Source organism: Rhinolophus sinicus, linkage group LG05 (genome assembly GCF_036562045.2).
Source record: "Rhinolophus sinicus isolate RSC01 linkage group LG05, ASM3656204v1, whole genome shotgun sequence".
Classification (NCBI taxonomy): Eukaryota; Metazoa; Chordata; class Mammalia; order Chiroptera; family Rhinolophidae; genus Rhinolophus; species Rhinolophus sinicus.
The window spans coordinates 19,139,856-19,160,998 of NC_133755.1; the positions used below are offsets into that span (position 1 = coordinate 19,139,856).

A 21,143-nucleotide genomic window follows, 5' to 3' on the forward strand; every position below is an offset into this window, starting at 1 on the left:
TATGTGGGAGGGATGAGGAGTGTTAAGGTACGTAAAGGGGATTATTAATTTTAAAAATTCTCTTGGATATTTTGTTTTGAGTTTCCATCCAAGTTAGTTTAACGGGAATGGCTAAAACGACAACTGGACTTGGGCTAGATATGAAAGATAATTTCCTATTTGCAAATGTTGGAGAAAACTGAGGATTTCTTCCACAGAAGGTTGTGGTATCTTCTCCTATGGCTTCTCGTGTTGCTCCCACCCCCACCCCCCAGTAATCTGCTCTCAGAAGGTGTTAGAACCAAGGCTGGCCAGGGGCGAGGGGACCTGTTCTGCCACTTGTTGGCAATGTGTCTTTGCAGCAAGCCATTTCTTGGCTTACTTTTGTTTTTTAATTTGTAAAAGGAATCGACAAAATACTTGCTGTGTTCATAAATCCTTTTTAATGATTGATTTAGTAAAATAACGTAGATAATTGTATTTTGAAAAAGTAGTGTTGCATACAAAGAAAAGTTGTAACTTTTAACTCCGGCCTCTTTCCAGTAAAGCCTGTTGTTCAGAGGAACTAAAATCATTCACACCATCTGAGGGACAGATCACCCACGACTCAGCATGGGGATAAATGGGGGATTCCAAAGCTTAATTTGCTTTTTCTATTTGAACTACTTGACAAGTGTAGTTGCGGTCGCAAGCAAAATGTTTTAATGTCTTTCCACTTTGAAAGACATGGAATCCTTTGGAGGTGGAAGTCAATTCTAGCTGAGTTTGGCAGCTGTTTTTAACTTTTTCCAAGAAACAAAGGGCAGATCTGAAAGGAAGGGGATGTGGTACTGAGTTCTTTCCTTAACCACAGTCTTGAGGTACAAAGAAGACAGCGATGAACATGAAAAACAAAAATGGCAGAGGGATTGTGAGTCCAGTTCCCCAAGGTGGCTCAGAAGATGGGTTAGGAAGGAAGCCAGGTGACAGAGGGGCTGATGGACGTGTTGGACCCCAGCGCCTGGGTCCTAATTCTAACTCTGGTTTCTGAGAGTACCCGTCACATATGCTGCATCCCTTCTTCTTTCTCCTTGTATGCCTCCTTTCTTTCTTCTTCCTCTAACGCAGGTCCACCAGGTTTGTCTGTGGGCATTACCTGAATCCTGCTAGCGCCATCATTCTTGCCCAAACAGGTTGTTGACTCATGCACTCTTCTCAGTGACTGCATTCAGAACCCGGGCTCCTAGGTCAGGTGAGTTCTATAGTCACCTGATACAGGGCCCACAGACTATCAGTTAGGCTACTTTCTGAAACCCATGAGTGTAAGTCAAGCCAGCAGTGTCCTGGGCCCTCCATAAAAGTGAATTCGCATGCTGAGCGAATTAGCTGTTTGCTTCTCTGCGTGGGTAATGCTTCTTTAATTACATTGCATAAAAATGTCTGGATGGATTCATGGGGCTTTATTTAAACTTCAGGTAGGCACAGGGAGTAAAACACAGCACAATACAGCAGGTTTTGTTACTATAGGCTCCAAACACATGGACTTCGTGGCAGTTTAACAGAATTTTTGATGTGGGGGCTACTTGACACATGTGTTATCTTTGAAAAGCTTTCTTTTGGAAGATGGAGTGAGTGTTGGCAGCTTGTAATTGACCAACCAAGTGATCAACTGACAATTCACATACAATTCACTGCACCATCTCCCCTGATACGTGCAAAACACTGGTTTGTTTTAGAAAAAAGTAACGTGTCAAAATCCCTTTCATTAATGTTGTAGGGTTTATGAGGCAAGTCTTGTCACACGTAAGCTCTTCATAATGAAAGAAAAGTCTTTGATCTATTTTCCCTGAACTTTTTATCAACATGGATTATGTTAGGTTCTGAACTGGGTATATGATATGAGGAAGGAAAATAGATACTGCTTATACAGAGGGTGACAAAAAAAATGTATATACATTTTAAGAAAGGAAAAAACGATTAAAGTTGTAATACTCAATATATACTGATAACAAAAGATGAATACAAGTCATGTTTGACTTCTGCAATGACCAGAGGTGCTCAAAGTGGTTACCATCAGCGTCCAGACACTTCTGATTATGGCGAACTACTGCTTGAGCAACATTGACCAAAGTGTCCACTTGTATACATTTTTTTGGCACCCCCGGTAGTATACAACCCCTCAGACCCACGCTGTGGAGGGAGGTTACAGTTCATCTTGAAGATTGTATTTATACCTCCAAAAAGCTATCACTGTTCCATCAGAATATTATATTTGCTTTTTTTTCTTCCCTGAATCCTTTTGATCGAACCAGAAAATTGTGTTTTCCCCCTGGGGCTGAACTATTTGCTATGTAACTAATATGTTGGCTAAAGGGCCGACTGAACACCTCCCTCTTCACGGCTCTGGGGTTTTCCATGGACAAGAGTTGGCACAAATAAGAATATGGGTGTAATATGTACCCCTTAAATGGATCTCCTGTGGTGAGCTCACTTTTGTCTTTATACCCAACATTCCTTCTTGTTTTCTAATCCTGTGAAGCAAAAGCAGACTCTTGAGTCCTCGATGGTTGGGTCTATTGGCTTAATTAACTTAAAAAGACAGAACAAAACAAAAACCTCCCTTCTCCCTTGAGCAAGGATGAGGTTCTTGGGTCCGTACGAGTGATCCCTCTGAGAAGCTGCGGAATTGGGCTTCCCTGCGGGCCACCAGCAGTGCTGTCCAAGGCAGAACCTAAAACGTGGGTTTGGGAAAAGGAAGGCCTGGTCTCCAGGAGATGGGAAACTGACCTTATGCCACACAACTGGTCTGTTGTGGCAAATTTATTTTCTTTTGTACAAAGGCTAATGCACAAATAATTTGGGCTACCTCTGGCAGTTGGGATCCAAATCTGGCAGTTGATAACCATAAAAGCGTATCTTTGACCGTCTGCTCCTCTGCCAGCTTGGCACCGCTTCACCTTTGATCTTCTTTGACACCCAGGCCCTTGGCCTTAGCAACCCCTCCGCATCTGCCCCAGGTAAACTGACTTGGGATTCTTGAAGCCTCTGGGTCATGGGGCAACATGATGTCTACAGGAGCGAGTTGTCTTTGCTGCCTGAGCCTGGAGACCTTTGGCGCCCTCATTACATCACACATGGGAGACATGGCAGAGACCAGCACTGTCCTCGCAGAAGTAGGTGCTCAGTAAATGCAGAGCGATGAGGAGTCACGCACTGCGGCACGGCTGATGGCATGAATCCTGGACGCCCTGTCTCCATCCACTGCTGCTTGTAGCATAGGAGGGGTGGGTGCTGGCTGCTGCTTACCCGCCTAGCTTGGGGGAGGGGCAACCCTTGGTCTCAGAGTGGCTCCTGCCAGGCACACTCATGGAGGGCAGCAGTGGTTCACTCCAGACTCCTCCAGGGTGTTCTCTCTGATGCTGACCCCTCCATGACCTAATAGGCTGCCTGGCTCCCAGTTGCCCATCTCTAGCTTCCATCGCTGCAGCTGGGTGCACTCAGCCCCCTACACACTCAAGCCAGCTCCAAACCTCTAAGATGAGGCCCTTTAAGGGGGAGTCAGGGCTGGAGGCTCAGCCTCACTTCCCCTTCGTGTGGACCTGACTCCTGCTTCTACCCTGGTTCCAGTTACTAGAATTTATCATCCCTGTGGTTACGTCCCCACGCTGTTTCCCAGTGTCACCAACTGTGTCCCTGTCCAGTCTCCCTGCAGCGGGAGTTCTGCTTTGTTTCTTCAGACCTCCAGGAAGCCCACCCCTAAACCATAGCCCAGGGCAGGGTCCACTTTCTGACCAGTCCTTTTGCCTGCGAGCTGGGTCTCCCACGTTGCTTGCTTCCTGTGTGCTCAGCTCAGTGCCCAGCCTGCCCAGCACCCCACCCCTCCCCCACCCTGCTACCCACGCTGCAGGCCTAACCGTGTAGGGAGACTGAGAGGCTCTATATCAAGCAGTTTCCTAAACCTACTGTTCTCACACACCTACCTCAGCCCTGCCCTGCCTGGGCAGCTGGGTTTACCCCATTTCCTGCAGCCCAGGCGGTTCCCAGGGTCCACCCCCCTGCCCAAGGGTGTAGCAGGGCCCCAGAACCGGCCCTGCTGCTGCCTGAGCTCTGCTCTGACGATTAGTGCAGTTACATAGCAACTGTGAGCATACGGCTGGGTGTGCAGACATTTCTCAGTGTGTGTGTGTATGTGTGTGTGTGTGGGGAGTTGTGGCCCGTCTTGGGAATTTAATCACTGTTCCTTGAGTGCCTTTGAAGAGATGTTCCTTTCACCCCTATTTTAATAACTGGACAAGTAAAGGTGGGATTCATTGACTTGGACTCATGGCCGACCCCGGAGGAGGTAGCTTAGTCCCCAGGATGCAGTTTAACATGTTCTTGAGTCATGATCTGTTTCAACAAGAAAGGACTTGAAGTCTATAATTTTGCCAAACTTAAGAAATCAGCTTTGCAGCAGATCTGGAGGGTTTCCTCTTAGCTGTACCCTGTCGGTGAGAATTCTTGTCTTGTGACAACCCACTGAGCTGGCATTGAATCACCCAATTACTGCAAATTCTTTTCTAAATGGAAAGCACTCCACAGCCTTCAATGGAAAAATTCTAAGATCTGCACCAAATATCTAGGTCCTTGTCAGAAGCCTGTTTTTGGCAGGAATGACCCACCATTCATTCTTCACTTCAACTCCAGCAGAAGTTCTGCAGGTGACCTGGATAAAGTTGGCCAAGAAGCCCCTGGGGGAGATGGCACATGTATGCATGCATGCACCTTACGCGCACGTCTTCCTGAGCTCCAGACCCCATGGGGCATGGAGAACAGGCTGCCTTGTTTGGGAGGCTGGGTCATGCGTGCCCACTCAGTCTGAGAGGCATGTGCACGTGTAGGGCAGAGCATTGGAGACGCACCTCTGAGACATACAGCCTGAGAGGTGGCATGGCTGTAGGAGTGGGCTTGAAGCTTTGCATCTAGGGCTTTGGTGCTGAGCTGAGGGTGGGTGGGATTGTGTGTCTTAATTCCACTTCAGCCTTCTTATCTCTGGAGCAATCAGCTTTTACACAAAGCTCTCCCTCGGGTCTTGAATGTTGTACCAGTATTTAACCTTAGAAAAACAAAGCTTTCCAACCATTTGTGCGACTGTGTGCTTTAGGCACCTGGAGTGATGGAACACTCGTGGGCAATCAAATGTAACAGAAGACAATAGGTTCCAGTGCTGGCACACCTGTTCAAAGTCTTGCTCTGTTCTCTTCCTAGCTGTGTGAGCTCAGGCAAGTCGCTGGTGGGAGGGAGCTTTGGTTTTCTTACCTGCAAACCCAGAAGAATGCTATCTGCTTTGTTTGTTGTGAGGATGAAATGATTTCACGGAGGTAAACCAGGTAAGACACCTGATCCATCAAGCAAGCAATAAACACATTTCCCCCCTAAATTAAGGCTCTTACTTGAAGGATTAAACAGTGTCATTGTGGGGTCCAAAGTTGTAGTTAATCTTTGAATCCCAAGGCAAACCTGGAGCTGGGACTCTAGACAGGATTGTTTAGAATTCAGCAGACCTGCTGGGCAGTGCAGCTTCCAGGTCCTTCTTGGACACCTCAGGAGGAGTTTGGTTGGCCCACCATCTGTGGGCCAGCCTGACGCTTGGTTGTCACCCTTTGCCTTCTGGGGCGACTGGCATCAGTATGGCTGTGTTCGCCGGTCTGTCAGGCTACTTCTTTCCGCTGGGGCTTGTCCTGGGTGCGGCCAGGGCTGTCCTCCCGTTGCAGCCCGTGGCCCAGCACACAGAGCTCTGGGGCAGGTGCACCTCTGCTGCAGCCCTTCAGTTCTGGGGCACAGGGGCTGCTCCATGGCTCTGTGTCCTTCTTGGGGCTCTCCTCACTGCTGCTGCTGGGAGAAAGGACAGATACAGATCAAAGACTCCTCTGCTGTTCCTCTGAGCCCCTCCCCCACTCTCCATCCTGACTCTCTGTCCCTCCTGGTCTGTCCTTCCCACAGGCCTGGTGGACCCTGGTGCCAGGCCTCTGCCTTTTTGTACCAGGCTTGCCTGACTGGTGCTGTCCTGCTGCGTGCTTGCTGTGGCTGGGCGCCATGGGAGCCAAGCTCCTGGCTTTTTGGCAGACAGGTTGAATCCTGTTCTTCTCACCCCCAGGATCCTGCTGCTTTGAACAAAGCCACTCCCTCAGGAGCTCTGGGAGCTAGGCCTTTATTTTGTGTTTGTTTTTAAAGCACTTGTTTTTTTAATAAAAGGCTAGGCTCAGCTAGTTGAACGAAAAACAACACCAACAATAACAGAAAAAAAAAAAACCCCACACAAAACCTGCCCTGCTTTGTTGCCACCCTCTTCCTGAATGGATTAAACTGGAAAGTGCTTGGCCCAGGCCTGGCATTTATTTGGGTATAACAGACCTTTTCCACCGCTGAGTCACGCCGTGAGAAGGGCTTTGAGTGGGGAGGGACACCTAGCATGCGTTGGGAATACAGAGTGGAGGGTGGTCACAAGCATGGCGCAAGTCTGGCCCCAAAGGGGGACCAGCTCAGAAGGCCACACTGGCGTGTGCTGGCAGGCTAGCCTTACAGTTGCCGCGCGGAGGTTGGGGTCTGGCTGTCTGGGTTCAAGTCCTGGCTCTTCCACTCACCAGCTATGTGATCTGTACATGTTAGTTAATCTCTCTGATTCTCAGTTTCCTTCTTTGCAAAGTGGAGCTAATACTAGTACCCATCTTATAGGGCACTCAAAAATATCAGTATTGGATGAAGCATGTATAACTCAAAACATGTTAACTAGCGTGTGAAAGCGCTCAACAAATGGCTAGCTGTCACTCTGGTGCTGCTTTGTAGCATGACTAGGATGTCACACCTAGAAAGGACCCTCAAGACCACCCTGTCATGTTGCAGGTGGGCCCCTCAAGGTCAGAGTGTGTCAATCAATCACATTAGGGTCAGGACTAGACCCAGCTCCCCACATGCACAGACCAGAAGGCCCTTCTCCCTGCCTGTCACAGCATGTTCTTGACGATTCCGTGAGCTCTACTGTAACAGGAATGGGGGAGTGAGATGGGGTGGCACTAAGACTCACATATATGAGGTCTGACAATTAAGTTCTCGAACTTTCCACCGTGCTCTTACGTTGGCAGCACTGTACAAACAGCTCGGTGAGGTTTCATAACCTTGGTGTATCAGTGTCTCAGGAGCTGTATTCGTGTCGACGTGTGGCGGTGTCTTGCTGAGTGGTGCTCCTTACTGTTGTTGCATGTTTGTGTGTGCCGTTGCGAGAATGTCTGAGTTTGAATTAAACCAATGAACAAACATTACATTTCTTGTTAAACTTGGCAAGAGTGGAAGTGAAATCAGGGACATGTTAGTCCAAGTTTATGGGGATAATGCCATGAAGACAACAGCTGTGTACAAATGGGTTAAATGTGTTTCTGAGGGGAGAGAACGCATCACTGATGAAGAGACGAGTAACGAGCAGAACTGACAAAAACATTACAAAAATTCGTTGAATTGTACAGCAAAATCATCGGATGACTGTGAGAAGCATAGCAGATCAAGTAAACATCGATAAACAGTTCAGAAACTCTTAACTGAAAATCTTGGCAGGAGAAAGGTGTGTGCAAAAATGGTCCCGAAGGAGCTCATGGATGAACAAAAGCAAAAGAGAGTCGAAGTTTGCCAAGACCTTCTGGAGAGGCAAGACGATGTTTTGGGCCATGTTATCACTCGTGATGAAACATGGGTGTACCAATACAACCCTGAAATAAAGCATCAAAGTGCACAATGGAAGTCAGCCAATTCTCCATGACCAAAAAAGTTCCATCAGTCAAAATCAAGAGTCAAAACGATGTTGTTAATCTTTTTTGATATCAGAGGGATTATTCATTATGAATTTGTACCAACTGGACAAACAGTTAACCAAGTTTACTATTTGGAAGTGCTGAAAAGGCTGCGTGAAAAAGTTAGACAAAAATGACTTGAACTTTTTGCCAGCAATTCATGGCTCTTGCATCACAACAATGCACCAGCTCACACGGCACTGTCTGTGAGGGAGTTTTTAGCCAGTAAACAAAAAGCTGTATTGGAGCACCCTCCCTACTCACCTGATCTGGCCCCCAATGACTTCTTTCTTTACCCAAAGATAAAGGAAATATTGAAAGGAAGACATTTTGACATTCAGGACATCAAGGGTAATACGACAGCTCTGCTGGCCATTCCAGAAAAAGAGTTCAAAAATGGCTTTGAAGGGTGGACTAGGCACTGTCATCGGTGCATAGCTTCCCAAGGGAAGTACTTCGAAGGTGACCATAGTGATATTCAGCTATGAGGTATGTAGCACTTGTTTTAGGATGAGTTCACGAACTTAATTGTCACACCTGGCACACATGCTTTTCAGGCAGTAAGGGACCCACCTACTGTGGTACTTAGAGCCAGTCTCATCCATGTTGGACTCTGGCCCCATCACAGGTCCCTGCAGGACCCAGTGTGATTTATGGGCACAGCTCCCACCTTACTTTTCCCCGTGCCCCTGGAACAGGGGAAGGCAAATGCCGGATGTACTTCCTCCATGACCCTTTGCTGTTCTCTGATTGGAGCAGCTGGCAGGCATGGACAGGACATGTCCAGAGGAGAGGCTGTGACATGTAGTGTCAGTGGAGGCTCACTGCAAAGTCTGATTAATGATTTGGTCTTAGAACTGTGTCTTTCCCAACCTCAACCAGGTTTCACATCTGCATGAAGCTCAGGCTAGGAGGTCGATTTTCCTGGTTGCCATTTAGGGGGCAGGCTGCCCAGGTAGCCTGTTCCAGGAAATGGGGGGGAAGGTTCTGCAGAGAGCCCCTTCCTGGGAAGTCTGGTGCTAGCAAAGACTGAAAGCACTGCATTTAGGGGGGAAAATCTGGACTCTTCTTGAATGCTCACAGTGCTGCAGCATGCCAAGACCTAGAGACTGGCACGTCTACCAGGGCGTTCAACACAGAAATAAATAACTGTTGAAACTCAGTAACTGAGCTTCCTGCATAAGCCTCAATGGACTGTTCCCCATCCTCTGGGCCCCATGATCTGGAGGATATAAACATCACCATTTTTCCTATAAGAGGGGCTTGTGCCTAGCATGGAGGACCAGAAGTGGTCATCCAGCTGCAGGCCCGTTCGTGCTGCAAGCCTGCCTTTGCTGCAAGATACGACTTGTGTCCTTGCCTGGGGAAACAGCCTGTTCTGAGCAGTTTCTGGCTCTCTGGCACCGGCTTGTTGGCTTATTGCATGAATAGTTCCCTGGTATGGTTTCCTGTATGCAGGAGGGCAGAAAAAAATGCTTGTGATCTACAGAGTAGAAAAATGCTCAGTGCTCTTACGGCGGACCTGCCTCTGCTCCTAGATGGCAACTTTACAGAGTTGAGTGAGGGGTGGGGAGTAGGGAATGAGCATTTTCCCATCACATCCATCACGTGTGCAGTTTCACAGTTGGGAATGGCTCAGAGGAGTGGTCTTACCAAGAGATGGGGGAATGGGTGAGAATCATTTTGTGACCTTCCACATGACCTTGGGGAAAGCTCCTGTTTAAGAATCCTCTTTCAAGCTACAAGTACTCCCCCTACCCCCACTCCAATCTCTCCAAGTACTAAGATTCAGGACATAAAACAACATTTTAGGGTGCCCTCTTCTGAGGAAAAGCCTGAGAGAAGGGCATTATTTTCTTCTTGAACAATTTTATGTTGCTTTATTATTGCTCCTGCTGTTTTAAAATGTTAGTGTTTTTAATTAATGCCGTTTTATTGTCCCTGTTCTCTCCAGCTCTTCTCCTGAAGGGCACAGTTTTAGAAATCTAATAACTGAATAAGTGGCTAGCGTGAGGCATAATGCATTAACATTTATAGAGGTTCTCAGATGAAAGACACTGTTCTGTAGGAAGCTCATTTCAGATTTAAGAAAAGAGCCGTGTTACATTAAGATTCTTGCAAAAATAATCAATACTTCATTTCTTTCAAGTGGCTGGGGAAGGTTATATAACTACAATCATGCACAACTTTCCCCAGATAATATCTTTATTTAAAATCGACTGCTGAGTACTTTGTAAAAAAAAAATTACTATTTATGCCTCAACAGATTACGTCTGTAACATGTGTCACTCTGGCAGAAATTAACAGCTGATTTACACAATGGTAGGCAATGCAAAGAGAGCAAGGACGGATGCTGGTTGAACTCTGTCTACTCTGATATCGAGACACATCTATAAGAGTTTCTCTCTAATAGGATTTACATTCCCCGCCCCATGCCACAATTGACACATTTCTCCATTTATTCTGTAAAATAACCACTTGAGCATACGAGTCCTTTCGATGCTCAGACAGGCTGGTGCACTGTGCTCCTGGCCCATGGCAGCCGTGTGCCCGGGCCTGTCTGTCTGCGTGGCTGGGCCAATGCCAAGCAAGTCAGTTGCCGTCGTGAGAAAGCACACTTGTAACTCAGTCGGCCAAGGGTGAGGATGGCAACGCTGCCACCTGGGTACTGCTGCTCAGTGCTCACAAAGAGTCCCATTCCTTCTCTCCACATCTCTAAAGGGAGAGGTGGAGATGGGGCTGGATTGGATGAGGAGTGGAGGCTGGTCCTTGGGGGATATTCCGTACTCTAGGACCAGCCATTCCCAAGGCATGTCCCCTAGGTGTCCCCGAAACACTTTCAGGGGTTCTATGAGGTCAAAACTACTTTCATAATAACACTAAGGTCTTATTTGCTTTTTTTACTCATTCTTTCATGAATATAACGTGGAGTTTTCCTGTGCACACGATGTGTGATATCACAACAGACTGCAGAAGCAGATCTGAGAATCCAGCTGTCTTTCTGTGAAGCCACAGACAAAAGAGATTGGCAAAAATGTAAGACAGTGCCACTCTTTTCACTAAAATTTTGTTGTTGCAGGAAATATAGTTAAATTTCATAAGAACGCATTATTTATGTTAACATATAATAGGGTCATTTAAAAATTAATTAATAAATATTTCAAACATTCCTTAATTTTAAATACAGTAAAAAATGATAGATGCAACCCCTATACACAAAGGCTCTTTTGGGTTCTCAGTCATTTTTAAGCGTGTAAAGGAGCCCTGGGACCGCCACGTTTGAGAACCTCGCGCCTAGATGCTGGTCTACTGCAGTAAGCCAAGAAGGACAGAAGCCAGGCTGCTGGTTCTAGATAGGGTGACGGTGACTCAACTGGGGGGAGTGGGGTGTGTGTGTGCCAGTCACTTTATCTCAGTTTCCCTGTAAAATAAAGGGGCTTGTGTGGTTGGACTAACTTGGCTGTTTTAAACTTTATTTTTAATACAGCAGAACCTCTTTTCAATTAAAATCTTTCTCGGAACTTGAAATGAGTGGCAGATGAACACAGTTGTTCTGGGTTTGGGGGAGCGGTGTGGGGGGGTGCTGGATACTCCTAGATCCTTTTTCCAACCACCTCTTCCCTTGGAGCAGTTTGAAAGCTACTGAGCCAGGTGATCCGAAGGACCCCTCAGCTCTATTACAATCACTGAGGGCACCTGAGGGCACAAGGACTTTCCTTACCTGCTCGGGCCAAGCTGGGGTTCACAAGCGTTGCTGGAGGCACCTGGCACAGGCAGTCGGAGGTGGATTCCCGGCTGGCGGTCAGAAGCTGCCCTTCTGATGAAGGGCTGAGGGTTGAGGGCACACAGGACCTGTCCCCGCTGGGAGCCCACCCTTGGTCGTGCTCCTGAGCTGCTCCTCCAGCACCTTGTAGGGGTCTCACGAGGGCCTCCCGCTTCAGGTGCCAGCGATGGGGTGAGTGGGTGAGTTGTTGAGCATGGCGATTTAGCTTCAAACAGGGAGGAGGTGGCTGGGCAGAATATGGAACCTGTGTTCCCAGATGCTTTGGTGGTGGCTGCCTGAATGTCTTCAGAATCTCTTGTTTCCTTGTGCCCCTGAGGTGGGGATACTGGGGGAGATGGGGAAGGGCCAGAGGCAGGTGAACTTGCTTCTGTGCACTGGGTAGGGGGGCTGGAGGCCTCGTGCTGAGCGGGTGGGCTCTCTGGGACAGGGCTGGGCAGCTTGTGCTGGGGTGGCGAGGAAGCTCCTTTCTTCACTGTTGGGGGGCTTAGTGTCCTGGGGCTCATCACGGGGCTAAGTGTTGGGCTGGGGGACCCATGCAAAGAGGGACCGCTTGGCTGGGCAGGTCTGTGAGAGGAGGGCAGGCTTGAGTGCCTCTTGTCTGCTCTGGGTGTCCAGTGTGCCCTTGTGGGGGAAGTCTTCTTGACCAGCTGTGGGCTTCTCACCTGGCTTTGCCTTGGGGCCTCGGGAGAATGTGACCCCCGAATTGGCCTGGGCAGGCTGGGTTCCAGGGTCCCATTCTGCCTAGACGTGTGGCTGGCGTGGTGCCAAGGGATTGCCTTCTGGGGCTGCTTGGAGACGCTTGTGACCCGGTCTGCTTGTGACTGACTCTGAGCCCTGCCACCCTCCCCCTCTGTGTTTCGGCTGGTTGCTGGCAGGTGGTTGAGGTCCAGGGGAAGCTTTCCAGGATTGCAGCTATTCTTGCTGCTCCCTGGCCCTGTGCAGTGGGGCCTGGTGGAGGTGGCAGGGCTCCTGCTGGGCAGCAGGGGGGTGGGGCTCGTGCAGGTTCTTAGCTTTGGGGAAGCCCACGTTCTCCGGGCAGGGCCAGTCCCTCCCAGCCCCGGCACATTGGTCCTTTCGGGGGCGCTCCCTACCAGGTCGCTGCTTTCAGGGGGCTCCAGAGAAGTGAATGATTTGTCCATCAGGATTTCCATAGGTGGTGGAGGGAGGTGCTCTGGGTCTTCCTGCATTTCACAGCGGAGGGCCTCATTCTTGGATGCCTCTGCTGTCGGCAGAGCGGGAAAGATAGGAGCTAAGGGCCTCCAGCCTGGGCCTGCTGTGAGAGATCCTCTGTCCGCTGCTGGAGAAATTCGGGGCTTTGGGTACAAAGGGGCAAGCCCTCTGTAAATGGGAAATCTGGGGGACATGATGGGGACCCCCCACTTCCTGGGACAAGGGCTTGACCCAAAGTCCTTAGACTCCCGCAGTGTGTTCAGACTCTCAGTGGGACTGAACGTTTCAATGAGTTTCTTGACTGACGTCCTGGTGGGGTGAGCCCTGCCGCCACAGTCCGTGGCCCCAGGAGCCTGCCTGGCCTTCTGCCCTGATGGGATGGCATTTGGAAGCCCCTCAGTTTCCCCCTGCCGGGGCCATTCACTTTCAGGGCGGGGACTGTGTTTCTGTAAAATGCTCTTGTCCTGACTCGGCAAGATGCTGAAGTTCTTGGTGAGCGACGCCTTGAGCTTGCTGATGGCGCTGCTCGGGCCGACCCTGCCGCAGTGGTCAGGCCTCAGGGTGGCTGCTCTGCGCTGTGGAGCCTGGTCCCTGCTCCGCTCGTGCCGACGTGTGCCCAGGGTGTAGAACGCCTCCAGCCGCTGGCTGAGGTCTCGCTGGACCCTCTGCAGCTCCTGGAGGGTGGTCTCCTCCACGTGGCTCTTAAGACACGCCTCTGACTGGGACCTCCTCTGCCTCTCAGGGGTCCTCCTGCCTCCACCAACTGTGCTCGGTCTTGGTGGGACCGCGCGCCTCTCCTCCTCCTCAGCCCAGTCCTGGAGCCCAGAGGGCACAGGGACGAACTTGATCCTTTCACTGATTGCTTCCTTCATCTTCAGAATCATTTCCTGGGCCTGGGGGCCCCTAAGCCTCCTGGGGTGTGGCTGGAATGGGCTTTCTGGGCCAGCAGTTGACGACATTGGCCTTGGATGGAAACCGTCTTCCTCTGTGCTGCTGTTCTCTGTTTCACTGAGGGATGGAGTATCCATCAACCTGTAGCCTTTAGAAAGATGCGCTTCCACGGAGATCCTGGTCCCAAAGGAGCCACACAGAGTGCCCTTGCCCGGCCCCAGAGACCCAGAGGTAGTATCTTCTGGGCCTGTGCTGGAGGCACCTGGGCTCCCTGCTTCATGCTGTGCCGCTGGCTGAACCTTTGTCATAGGAGGCCTTGAGAGTGGGCAGTTCTGGGCTCTGTCTGAAGCCCTCCAGGACAAACTTTGCTGCCGGGTATGACCCGACAGCCTGGCCTCCACTGTGGGTGACGTCCCTGGCTTCCATTCTACAGGCTCCGACCCTGAGTCCCAGCTGCCTTGCTGGCCCAGCCTGTCCACCAGGGGCACAGACTCCGTGTCGGCACCAATGCCACTGTCCTCGGAGCACAAGGGGAGACCCTGCACCCCAGGGTCGCTGTGGCCACTCGCCAAGCTCTCCAGCTGCCCCAGAGCCCTTAGGAGGCGTTCATCCGCATCCCTCTTCACGCTCAGCTTATCTCCCAAGCGGCCTGCGGTGGCCTGGAGGTAGCTGCTGGAGCCCTCCAGGAAGCCGCCGGTGAGTGTGGCCACGGTGCCACTCAGCACCTGCAGCCGGCAGACTGTGTATTGCAGAAGCTGCTGCAGGAGATCTGGCTGCTCCTGGGGCTCTCCTTTCCTCAACAGCCATGCCAGATCCCCCCTAACTTCCTGAAGGAGCACTTCTCCGTCCTTGGACAGCTCCCCCAAGAGCTGGTTGACCTTGTCAAAGCACAGCAGCAGGCAGCTGACCATGGGCTGCAGCAGCTCCTGGGTCTGGGTGGCCTGATGGGTGAGGCTCAGAATTGCTTCGTATTTGGAGAGGCAGGAGTGCAGATAGGTGTAAGCGTGCTGGTGGGCTTTCACCAGGGGCTCAGGAAAGTCCACTTTGCCCTCAGGCCCATGAGCAGGAAGGCTGGTTTGGCTGCGATGGCCCTGATTGCCGGACCTGTGGCATTTCAGCTCCTTTTCCCATTTGAAGTTCTCCTGGGTATCACTCTCCCCAGAAAAGGCTGCTCCTTGGGACCTGTGGGTCTTGAATGGAATGTCCTTAGCCATGTGGCTTTGTGACTTGTTCAGCTGGGATGCGGTGGTTTGGGTTTCTGTGATCAGTTTTTCCAGATCTTTCCTTTTGCCTACAGTGGAATCTCTTGTGAGCTGACAACCTTCGGCCATAGTTTGGGTCCATCTGGGACCTGGCTGCCCTTCTGCTGGCATCTGTCCCTGGGACAAGTCACCCCCAGAGTCACAGCAGGTGGAGCTTTGAACCAGCAAAGGGACGGAGCATCTTTCACTGCCCCCCTGACCTGCTGGCAGAATGGCTTTGGGCTTTTTAAAAAACTGAATGCCACTCTTAGCCACGCTGCTAACAATGCCACTGTGGGAAGGCGTACACCCCATGATTTCAGCTTTGTAGTCATCTCCCACCCACAAGATTCATAATTTCCAGAGAATCATATCTGAAATAGGAACAAAAGGCAGTCTTACTAGTCCATCCAGGCCATTTCCAGGTCAGAATCCTTTGAAGTCCATGGTACAATGTCCTTAACTCAGCACGAGCTTTCTTTACCTCTTTGGCCCCGCCATGCTGTCTGTTGTCCTGTTGTTCGAAGTTTTGAACCCTCTGCTGTTAGTGAGCAGCAGGGCAATTGTAAAGGACCTCAGTGTCGTGTATTAGGGACCTGTGTTTTGCTCCATCCTGACAGATGTGGATGGCAAGTGGAACTTTAAGCCTATTAGGTTAATCACGCTCTAGCCAGTCAGCAGTCCCAGTGTGTTCTAATATAGAACTTCTCAGCGTTTACTATCTTGGGAAGCCGATTATTTTTGCACGTGCTTATGCTTTTAATTCTGTTCACACGCCTGCCATACGAAACGTAGAGGAATGAGCCATAATTGCAAAAAGCTCTGGAAGAGACACATTGGTGGAAAAGAAGCAAGAGCTCACCGATGACAGATCCTGGCAGAGGGGTGACCTTCACAGTTTAATACAGGCAAACCAGCCGGCTATTATCAAGAAGATCCCCAAACACACATAGACAGTAATAGAAGCAATGCATTCTTGTTTGTGTGACTTACAAAAACACCATGACTCTAGTGCTAGAGAAATCCCCTAAATAAGACAGTGAATAAAAAAGACGAGGTGGTTTTCCTTTACACCAGGACAGTGAGGTAGGTAGCAGGGAAGCCATCCTCCCTGGTGTAGAGGGGGAAAGCAGAGAAACTCACGGCCACATGCAGCTCACTCCCAGTCAGTAGGGAGCACAGAGGATCAGAGAGGCAGTGCTCTCACAGGAAAAGGCTTTTTGATTAAACTTTTCCCATAGGAATATAAGCTAAAACTGGCCGTGAAGAGCCATTTGGTCATTAGGAGTAGAACTTAAAGGGAAAAACGTATTTTCCTTTTTAAGCACAGCTTCTGCTCTACGTGTGTGGTCCTCTTGTCCATAGCTAAGGATAGCAGCTGCCCATCTAAAATCTCCCTTTAACCTCTGTTTGCTGTTAGTAAAGTCCAGAGCAAGCGCTTGAAGTGGGGAGACTAGGGTTTCAATCCCGACTCCCTCTCCTTTTAGTTGGAGGAACTTGCACAAGTTATTGAACTTCTTTAAGGCACAGCTCATCTTTGACAAGGAGATAATAGTATCTACTTCATGGGGCTGTTGTGGGGATTAATTAATGCTTAAGTGCTTGGTGCAGTGCCTGGCAAGTGGTAGGTACTCAGGATAAAAACAAAAAGGAATTTCTTATTCCTTTCCCGCTGGCATCCAGGCCACATATCATAATAAAAGTCATAACAAAAGTCCTCAGTTTGTCCAGGACCACGCCCTAGTCCTTTCCTGAGTTGTCTGGAAATAATTACCTACTGGTGGACTTGGAGCCCCTGGATCCAGGATTTTCGCCATTCTCTGTCTGTGCAGAATGGCCCTCTGCTCAGCACACTCCTGCCTCAGGGTTTTTCTAGGGCCTCATTGTATCATTTCTCTGCTCTTAAACACACACTTCCCATTAACTGTAGGAGGAAGAGGAGCTTTTATTTAACCATTTCCCATTTTGGGACATAGAGCGCGTTGCCGATTTTGAAGTTTCTTAATGGAAGAAATACTTCATTGAGCATCTCCGGAAGTTGCTGGGATTGGAGCTGATGTTCTGGCTTTCTAGTTTTCATGTTCTCTTACTGAAGCCCATACAACCCATGAAAATAACACGGTGGGTGTCGTGGAGTTTTCAGAACCAGAAAGGACTTAGCGATACCTCGTTTGCCGTGAACAAGCTGGAGCCGTGTGACTGGCCACTGGGGCTGTGTTTGGGGCCTGAGGCCTGTCACAGCCGGTGCCCCAGAGGGCATCATTAATAAAGTGCTCAGACCTGTTTATTTGAAGCAGACCTCATGGGAAACACAAAGCTGACTCAGTGCCTGGGGGCAAGTTGTGTTAAGCATCAAGAAGTTGTTTCACTTGTCACAGCGCTAAGCTGGCCCAGTAAACAAGAGCACCATGGGCGAAGAGTCTTTTCCCTTCCACTTAACAGCGTGGACAGCTCACCTGAAGGGGTTCTTTGTGTAAGTTCTTCTCCTCCTGGGACGTGGGCCTGGGCCCCTGTTCCAATTATCTTTGTGAAAACCTTTGATCAAAGTGGCTACAATTATTTCCAAACCAATGATCAAAACAAAAGTATTTTCCTGGAGGTTCAGCTGTCAGATAGCTCTGTGCCTTGTAGACTGGTTTTCTCGACTCTTCCAAATAATTTAGAAAGCTCTTTATTCACTGCCATTCAGTTTTAAGACTAATTTTTGTTTTTCTTTCTTTTCAAACTGGGTTTGCTTAAAAAAAAAAAAAAATATTTGAGTGAGAGTGTGAAATGACCCAGCTGCTTTGGAAAATGGTTTGACAGTTAAACATATACGCACCTCATGAGCCATCAAGTCTATTCCTAAGAATTTGCCCAAGAGCACTGACCGTAGAGGTCTACAAAGGGACTGGTACAAGAATATTCATATTAGCTTTACTTATAATAGCCTCAAATGGGACATAATTCAAATGTCTGTCAACAGGGAAATAAATAAATTTGGCATAATTGTATAATGGAATACTTCCCAGCAATAAAAGGAACAGACTATTGAAACATGTAATGACATAAATTTAAAAATTATTGTGCTGAGTGAAAGAAGGCAGGCATACAAGAGCACATACTGAATGATTCCATTTATATGTAGTTCAAGCACACTCAAAACTAATCTGTAGTTATAGAGCTCAGAAAAGTGGCTACATCTGGGAAAAGTTACTAACTGGATATGGGCATGAAGAAATTTCTTAGAGTAAGGGAAATGTTCTGTATCTTACCTGGGTAGTGGTTACATGGATATGTACATAGGTAAAAATTCCTTGAGTTGTACACTTAAGTTGTGCACTTTATGTTAACACACACACACACACACACACACACACACCCTTAACTAAAACTAAAATCAATATCGTATGCTCTACTTTGTGCCTAAGAAAGTCCCAGCTATAATGTTCTTGGTCTTGGAAAAGGGTCCCTGTATTAGTTGTCTATTGTCTGGCTGAGGGTCTCTCATAATGTTGCAGTCAAGATGTTGGCCAGGGTTACAGTCATCTGAAAGCTTGACTGGGGCTGGTTGGTTCTCTTCCAAGGCAGCTCATTTACATGATTGTTGACAGAAGGCCTTGATTCTTCACTGGGTGTTTGTAGGAGGCCTCAATGCTTCTCACATGGACCTCTCTGCAGGGCTGCTTGAATGTCCTCACATCACGTCAGGAGGCTTCTCTCAGAGCAAGAGATCCAAGAGGGAGCAAGGAGGAGGCCACTCTGTCCTAATCTTTACTTACTCCACATTATGTTCTTTACAAGTCAGTAACTAAGTACAGTTCATACTCAAAGAGAGAAAAATTAGGCTCCACATTCAAAAGGTCACTTAAAAAAAAAGTGAACATATCATAAGTCACACCATGACATCCAAAACATAAATTTGTACAGTAAGCATTAGTTTACTAAAGGCTTGTCCTTGACCTTCAGCTTGTTAAATAAATCCCACTCCATTTTTTTTTCATGACCTAATCGATCAGCAAAAGATGGTGCTAAGGTGGTATCAATTTTGAGCCAAAACTGGAGGTCATTTAAGCAAACTGAAGAAAATGTCGTATCTCACAAGTTCTATCAGCTTCACCAGTGAGCTCTCCTGAATTGCAAAAGCTGAGAAAAATTTCCCACTAGCCAAGGTTTAGGGCATACCTGGTCATATCTGAAGGGATGATATTTGCAACAGAATTGCCTGGTCCAGATGTGGATGAACAGGCGATAAGCAAGCAACTACTGTAGTGAGCTGGCAGGAAGAGGGAGCTGGTGTTTGTGTTCCAGGCACTGGGTTAGGCACTTTACACATATCATTTCATTGGCTTACCTCCCCTGCTTTGCTGCGGAGAATCATTAACCATCACTGAAAAATTAAGCTGGCTATTGCTATATACCTTAGACCAATCCATCCAGAGTTGCTCGTCCCCTGCACAGTTTCCCCTATTATTATTAGTAACATCTTATATTAGTGTGGCTCATTTGATACAGTACATGAACCAATATTGATACATAATGATTAACTAAAGTCCGTACTTTATTCAGATTTCCTTAGTTTTCACCTACTATAGTTTTTCTGTTTCAGGAGCCTGTCCATAACAACACATTACATTTAGTTGTCATAACTCCTTAGGCTCCTCTTGGCTGTTACTCAGACTTGCCTTATTTTTAATGACCTTGATAGTTCTGAGAAGTGTCAGTCATATTATAGGATGTCCCTCAATTGGGATTTATCTGATGTGTTTCTCATGATTCGATGGGAGTTATGGGTTTTTGACAGGAAGATCACAGAGGTAATGTACCATTTTTATTACATCATATCGAGAGTACATACTATTAACATGATTTATGACTGCTGATGTTGACCTTGACCACCTGGTTGATGTAGTGTGTGTCAGGTTGCTCAATTGTAAAGTTATCCCCCTACCTTTCTCTACTGTAGTCTTTGGGAGTATTGTGAGGAGCATGCTTATGGAGTGGGGAGGAATACTCCCCTGAATATAAACTTTTTACAAGATTTTGGTACAAATTGAGAAATTCCTCTCCAGGAAGATTATACCCAGGAGTGGTGTGAAAACATATCTATTTTGGTGTAAACTTGCCAACATTGGATATTATCCTTTTGAAAAAAAATCTTTGATTGGAAAGAGGAAAATGGCATTTTTGCATTTATAAATTTATTAGAGAATTTTCCTATTTTAAAAGTCATATGCTTTGTTGGCCATTTGCATAATTTCTTTCAGGGACTCCTTGTACATTCTCTGTTCATTTTTTTAAATTGGGGTATTTACCTCTCTGGTATGTTTTGTTAATGTTCAAAATTTTAACATTTGAACTGGTCATATGTGTTGCCAATATTAAAAAAAAACTTTTCCTTTTGGCTTTTAATTTTGTTTATGATATTTTTGGGAGTACAGAAGTTTTCATTTCACATAATCAGCTCTTTCAGTCTTTTTCTTTATCATGTCTGTATTTGTTGTCACATTTTAAAAAGGCTAAATTTATACTTTGTAAAATACTTGGACAAATTTATATTTGGGAGGTTATTTATTTATTTTTTTTGGGTAAGTTATTATTTTTAAAAGTTGAGCTCCCGTGAAATGGGAGGATATGACTAAATTGAGCTTTGTCTCTGAAACAATTAACGGTGGATGTATTGCAAGCTGGATAGCTATAAATTATGGCCTCTCTTAGAGATTTCTAGGACACGTTTTAATGTTTTAAAGTGTTCTCAAAATGGAAGTGAACTGGCTGCCACATGATACTAAGTTCTTTGGGACCACAAGATGGTAAACTAATGGGATGACTTGAAAAATGTGTAAGTGAGTGCTTAAATGAGAGATGAGTTTTACGGAGGAGGATAAGAAGTGCGATTATTAAATAAAGAAACTGATTTGATCACCATCCTTCAGTAACCTCTCTATCTAAATGAGGAGTCAGAGTAGGGAGATGGGGCCTTGGGGGCATGGGGTGGTGGGGATGGCCGTAAACATGTATTTTAACAAGTAGATATTTCCCAAATATATTTTTACAGCACCGTCATTTAGAATTTTCTTCTGAGCTAAATTCAGTCATGAAATACAATTAGTCTAATTACTGTTAGTTGTACTTCACAGGTAGAAGAGTACATGGAAATAAACAAGCCTATACTGTGGCAGCCTGGGATGTAGATGGAATGTCAGTGGATGTGCTTTTCTGTTTCCTTGTATTCCTCAGGTTTCTTCAGTGCATCTCAAGCCCCTTTTCTCACTGCCATGTTGGCAAAGCCCTGTGAAG

The 21,143-nt window shown here is 47.5% G+C and overlaps 1 protein-coding gene across 1 annotated transcript; it reads right to left on the minus strand.

Moving 5' to 3' along the window:
* Nucleotides 1-5,648: 5,648 nt before the first annotated feature.
* PCARE (photoreceptor cilium actin regulator) lies at nucleotides 5,649-15,179 on the minus strand. The gene is made up of 2 exons (XM_019735267.2): nucleotides 11,500-15,179; nucleotides 5,649-5,829 (listed from the first exon to the last, which is right to left on the minus strand). Exons 1-2 carry the CDS (start codon nucleotides 15,177-15,179, stop codon nucleotides 5,649-5,651), a joined length of 3,861 nt encoding a protein of 1,286 aa, XP_019590826.2.
* Between the last annotated feature and the right edge of the window lie 5,964 nt (nucleotides 15,180-21,143).